The sequence below is a fragment of the Hippocampus comes genome, unplaced genomic scaffold, assembly GCF_001891065.2.
Source record: "Hippocampus comes isolate QL1 unplaced genomic scaffold, H_comes_QL1_v1.1 scaffold92, whole genome shotgun sequence".
NCBI lineage: Eukaryota > Metazoa > Chordata > Actinopteri > Syngnathiformes > Syngnathidae > Hippocampus > Hippocampus comes.
Genome location: NW_017805379.1, coordinates 1,947,227 through 1,953,661, shown reverse-complemented (window position 1 = coordinate 1,953,661; position 6,435 = coordinate 1,947,227). Strand labels below are relative to the sequence as shown.

General features: G+C 43.0%; 1 protein-coding gene across 1 annotated transcript in view; it reads right to left on the bottom strand.

Moving 5' to 3' along the window:
* Positions 1 to 5,177: 5,177 nt before the first annotated feature.
* Positions 5,178 to 6,435, bottom strand: part of psen1 (presenilin 1) — a 9,224-nt gene continuing 7,966 nt past the window's right edge. The window contains exon 11 of the mRNA XM_019872329.1: positions 5,178 to 6,326. Coding sequence (XP_019727888.1) covers positions 6,171 to 6,326 — 156 coding nt within the window. The 3' untranslated portion in view covers positions 5,178 to 6,170. The remainder of the gene's footprint in view (positions 6,327 to 6,435) is intronic.

Sequence of the window (6,435 nt, the reverse complement as noted above, 5' to 3'; positions counted from 1 at the left end):
GGAGGGAGGAAGGAAGGCAAGGAGGAAGGGGGGTTAGGGTGGGAGGAGGAGGAGGAGGAGGGGGTTTGGTTTCGCCGCGCGCGGGGGTGGGTTGGGGGTAAACACATGCGCATAGGGAGCCCATATAATTCTCCCCACCACTTTTTGGACGGAGGGTGGCAACGTAAAACAATGCATGTGTTTTACAACAACAACAAAAACAACAGTCAAAATAGCGTTCTATTTTTGTACTTCAGTACAGTTCCAAGTACTGTATGTACCTTTTGGATTTTACGTGAGCACAGGAATTGAATCAGTACTTTTAATTTCACTTGAATATTTATTTTGACCCGAGTATCTGTACTTCTACTGAAGTACAACACACTGTTAGTACTTTCCTTAAAGTTTTGTGATAATATTCACTGGTACAGGTCACAAATGGTGAAAAAGGTTTTGTCGTGATTTATCTTGGGCTTTTTTTTTTTCCCTAAATATTTCAAGAAGCTGACATCTGACCAGGGGCGTGTACACTTTTTTATATCCACTACACTTAACTGCCCCTCGAAGAGAAATCAGAATTTGACTGTGGTTTATGCTGGGTACTCCAGTAAAGCACAGCTGGCTGAAAAATCAACTTAAGTATTTGTACTTAGTTACTTGGAACCACTGTTTTGGGGCGCTCATTATGGCAAACACGTAATAGCAGGGTGACACGCCAGCACCTGACTTTGACCGCGCCAGAATGATGAGCACATCTTCATCATATACAAGTACTGCACGGACTGTACTATCATTTATTCACGCCCACGTTGTCATTTGATTCCAAGTTGACCAAAAGCCTCACTTTATATTTAACGGCCTCGCTTTTTATATTTCAAATAGCGGGCTCTTTATGTTTTAAAGGAGCACAAACTACTAATTGGGTCGAGGTTCTGAAGGCCCAGGGAGAATTTATTTTCAGACATGAGGTGAACAAAAGAAGGTTTTTGGAATTCATATGCATTCATTTTCAGAAGTGCCTGTTACGTAAAATGTGTGTGAATGTGGGTGGGGGTGGGAGGGCTACTGTAGTTTGTTTTAAAAATAAAATAACTCATTCTGAAGTATCCAACTATTTTTTAAAAAATCCAATACATCTGTGAATTTTTTTTTTACATTTTATTATTAAAAAAATTTGGGATAAACTTAATTTATGAATGAACTAGTCCATCTGTTTGATTTTTTTTTAAATCATAAATTCATCATCATGTTTGCTCTAAATGATTGGGTGAGTTACAATGGGAATGGTCTTTCACGATGCACTGATGTCGGGGAGAAACTTTTATTTATGATGCTGGGGAAAATTTCTTTGCAGATGAATGACGTCAAACAAACAACTTCATAAATAAACGCTGAATGTCCACTTTCAGCTACGTGAAGCACCAAAATTATAACGGAGTTGTCAATGACAAGGATCCGTAAATTTTGTGATGAGTTCATTTAGCAACACGTGAGGCCGGTGTGTATGTGTGTGTGGGGGGGTGGGGGGGGCACTCTGTTAAGGTGGCACTAGACCACCTAAACGCACCTATGAGCGCTCGATCACCAAAACGCAACCGACCTGTTATGTATTTTGGTCTGTACGGCTTCACGTAGTAACGTGTGACGTCATCAAAAACCCTCTGTTGTGCACTGCTCAATGTGAGTTTAATATTTTGAATGTTTCTTAATTTTTTTTTTATTTAGGACCCCTGGCATTGATTTATTTATTGTATTTATACATTTAATTTTAATATATGTGGTTGCCTAATGTGATATGTCATTTGTGTTTCTCTCATACGTGATGCTTCTGTTATGTACAATCTGTTCATAAAGTTCTCCCACCGCGCCAAAACAAAAACAAACAAAAAAAAAGGTAAATTTGAGCTCAACGTTACCCTGCTCCACTCCGCAGCCTATTAACAGTTACTATTCTTATACTTGCGTCATCATTCCATCCTACCGGTATGACAGTAGAAGACAGAACACCACCAAACGTATTGTATTCAGTTTCGGGAGAAGCAATAATTATGTCTGTGTAGTGTTTCTGGTACCTTTTTGTTGTGGATAAATTCTAGTTATTGATTTCTGAACCGCCGTTGATGGACAATTTTCTCATGTCCCGATTTGTGACAACAAAGTGCGGTGCGTGTCTTAATGAAAAGCTTGCAATGTTGTTTACGGGCATGGTGGTGTTTCAAAAACCCTTCCCAAAGTGACAATTTAGTTTGGGATTCATGATTAAGCAACATTAAACCTTAAATCGGGCCTTTAATTAGCAGTTTTCCCATAAAAATCAAAGGAATGGCACATCGGAGGGGAATTTCGCTGTCTACTTTGGCCCAAACGCGTCCAAAAATAACAGCTAAAAAGGATTCTTTGGGAATTTTAGGGAGGAAATGGCGAGTGTACTCCCTTTACTCTTTAAAAAACCCACCGAAAAAAGAGACGCAATGTGCTCTTGTGTGGAAATAAGCATTGGCTGTGAAGTATAATTGTCACATTTTATCGTGGATGCTTTTCAATGAGACCTCTCTTGACAGGAACATTACCAGTGTGACCGGCCCAAACCACGTGTGTGTGTGTGTGCGCATTTTATAGCATATGTGTGCGTGTGTTTACCCCATGCACTTTTCAGCAGAACGGCTGAAAACCGCACTCTCCCCCTTTTTGCTGGGGGGCGGGGGGGGGGGGGACGTGAGGCCAAGGTTTGTGAGTTTTAAGCCTCCCACGCAGCAGCCAGTGGTGGAGCGTGATTATAGCGCACAATTTCAAATAGGCATTTTATACCCCCGCTGATTGTATAGCGCAATAATCAGCCGTCAGCGACTTTGGTTACGCTGCATTCGTGTGGAAATTAGTTGAAAGAGTTGACGTTGGCTCTTCGAAAAAAAAATATTTTCCTCCACGCATTAACATTCGAGATACAAAACACGATACAGACATGCCATGATATTTGGCAGTGAAGTATCACGATACAGCAACATATCGGTTGTACGTATGACAAGACAGTGATATTTTGGCCAAAAGAAGAGTAATACACCAAAATATTCCAGTACTTTTTTTTTTTTACAGTTCGGTTAAGTATCATCATAGAGCGATATTTAGATGCAAATGTTGATATTTTAGTTTTTGATTTACCGGATTATAGTGTGAGAATTTTCATATTAAAACATGAACATTTTCACATTATAACGAACATTTTTTATGTTGAAGGGTAAAATTGATGCCGTTTCGTTAAATTTATCACAATGTGAAATTCACGTTACCGCGTCAAAACGTGACATTTGTCACGTTACAAATTGACAGAAGTTTTTTTTTTCAGTCCAAAAACGTTGTCTTGTGCATCTTTTTTTAAGTGTGTCAGTAATTGTGCACTGCATCAAACATCAAGGAGAACAACAAACGTGTGGAATAAAACAAGTTTATTGTGTTTTGCATTCTAATCTACGCATTTTCCTTCAATCCAATCCGCTCGGTTTTTTTGTGGTGCGCTGCGACGGCCGTGCGGGATCACAGCGTATTTTTATCTCCGTTCCCCAAAATAGGCGACTCGCCACTTGCCTCGCCGAAAGCGCTTGTTGTTATGAAAGAGTCATCTTGGGTTTCAGCACCTTCTCTTTCTGTCCGTAAATATGCTCAGTGGGGAGTTCAGAGCTGTCGGCTGAGTTTTTGTGCCTGGCGCTCCTTGGCATTGAAGGCGTACTTGGTGTCCTGGAGCTGTTCGATGAGCTCGCGGGCCTCGCGCATGTCTGCGGACAGCTGGTTGTACTTTTCCACCAGCTCCTGGTTCTCCCGCCGGAGTTCCACCACCAGCTGACTCAGCTCGTCATTCTGCCGGCCGCAGTGCGACTTCAGTTGTTCCATCTCGGACAGAGTCTCCTCCATGCGGCGAACCAGGCTCTCCAGCTTGTCCTGAGACATCGTCGTCGTCGTCGTCGTCTACGTCCGCTTGCTTTTTCAGTCTTCCGTCTCTGAGGTCGCTTCCTGTGCAGGTGATTATTCTCACCTAATGTCCTCCTCGTTCTTTCCAACGCGCTAATCCCATTAGTGGATCTATCCTGGGTGATGTTGAGGTCTGGAGATGCCGCTTTGGAATTATCCCCTTTGACGCCAATGCTCATGAAACGTAAAGTGCCTTAAAAGTCCCCCCAAATGGACTAAGATGGTCTAAAATGACTCGTGAAATCGACATTCAACATAAATGGACATAAGAGACACAAAATGGCTTCAAAAACGTTTAAAAATGGATGTATAGCTTTAAGTGGTTTTGAAAAAGTTGTAAAATTTGATGATTCCTACACAAATGGCTGAAAGCAGCGCTCTCAAACGGCTTTTCTATTTTCCCCTCTTTCAACACACCTGAATCAAATGATCAGAATCGTTATCAGGTTTCTGCTTTGCAGGATCCGATTTGGCCACCCCTGTTCTACATAAAAGCCGTCCCAAAAATCCCCCCCAAAAGGACATGTAAGACGTAAAATGCCTTCAAAAACGTCTGAAAACTGCCAATTTTAAAGCATAAGAAAAATACTGACAATTGAGATTTGTACAAAACTTGATAGGTTTTACATAAAAAGCATCCCAAAAGTCCCCCAAATGGACTCGAGACAAAAATGGCATTCACATTTTTCACAAAATTGTCATTAAACTAAAATGCTTCAAAAAACGTCTCATATTGGTTGGAAGGGGAAAACCAAGAACTGCATCCATTTCTTTTGTTTATTTAAAAAAACACAAACAAAGTGAACACATTTGAACTTGCAAAAAGACATCACGCATGTTAAAGAACACAAACTAAAGCAATTTCAGCCCAAACAAAAATATGCGTATGAGAAGAAGAAAGAGGACTTGGTGTCGTACTCATCGCTAGTTATTATTATTATTATTATTCATATTCACGCCGTTCAAATCTTTCACCTCACTTGGTCTGGATGTGTGATGTAGTGCGTAAGGGCATCCTGTGAGACGCTTGCACGCAGAGATTTGGGGAAAATCCGCCAACGGAAGATCCGGAACTTCACACAACTGTCCGGGCACGGCCACATTCACTGACACAAGCTTCAAAAAGATTCCTTCTCTGAGCCACCCGTCAGGCTTTTTACATCAAAATCCCGCAAATTCGCCGCACTGGAGTCAGAAGAGACATTGTGGAAATTAGTCGCCTTTGATTTTTCTTATTTTTTTTACATAGAACACATTTTCACCCCCGAACTCCCTTCCATGTTGTTTTATACAAACACAGAAATTCTGCGGAAAATTTGACCAATCAGCGGCAAACTTTACACCACTATTCCCTTTCATGCAGAAATTCCCTGGTCGACTTTGGCCCCCCCTGCCCCCACGCTGGGACCTCTGCGCTGTTCTAACAGCGAGGTAGCGGAAGAGCTGTTGGCTTTTACAGGATGTGGGAAACTTTACACGCTCCCGGTCTTGCGGTCTACTCTTCCACACGGTTGTGGCTCTGGGAGGAAGCGACATGAAATACTTGTCGGACAGCGACAAACTTTACACAACAGTTCTGACATTCGCAGAATACCCTTACACGCCGTTACGGCTCCGGGACTACCTCTGAAGCTGCGTTGATTTCGTTCCTCCCAATTTTTTATACAGTGAGATAGATGGGTGAAGGTATAAAAATGTCAGCTTTTACAGGAAGTGTGAAACTTTACACCCTTTTGCTGGCATTGCAAAACACCGTTACACGCCATCACAGCCGATACTACGAAGCTCCAAAATTGTATCCATCTTTTGCCTTTCATGCAGAACCCAGCCGAGGCGGAATAAGAGGCACCGGAGGGGAAAAAGGTGTAAAAAAAAGGGGCCGTGGGATTTGGATTCTTCTTTCGAAGATCCTGGTCTTGTCGGGCGGGAGTGAGGTGGACAGCTTGGCAGTTAGGGCGTTGAAACTGCCTTCCTGGTGTCCCTGAGCAAGGCACCTGCTGCCCTGATAGTAAAAGAACCCAAGGAGGCTCTGTCTCGGCATAAATTAAAAAGGTGGACAAACATTCTCGCTGGGAATTCACAGTTTTGCGATGCTGAGCCTGAGACAGGAGTTGGATTAAAAAAAAAAAAAAAAATTCAGCGAGGAACTCTTCCTCTGAGCTGGAAAAAAAACTAGTCGTCCCGTCCTGTCACAGGGGAGTTTGATCTCAGGAAAAAAGGTGTTCCTGCTAAATGTAGAACTGGTGCAGCGCCAGCTCGTCCATGAAGGGGCGCACCAGGTTGTCGGTGGCAAAGTAGAAAACCAGGCCGAAGAAGATGGAGATGGGCAGCGCCGGGAGCGCCTTTTTGAAGATGGCCAGCAGCAGCAGCGTCAGACACAAGCCCTGCGGGAGGGATCAAACCACAGGCCACACAACGGAAAGTGTGTGTGGGGGGGAAGGGGGGGGGGGGGGGGGTTAGGTCAAGCTGGCAGGCAAGCGGGCGGGTCACTTA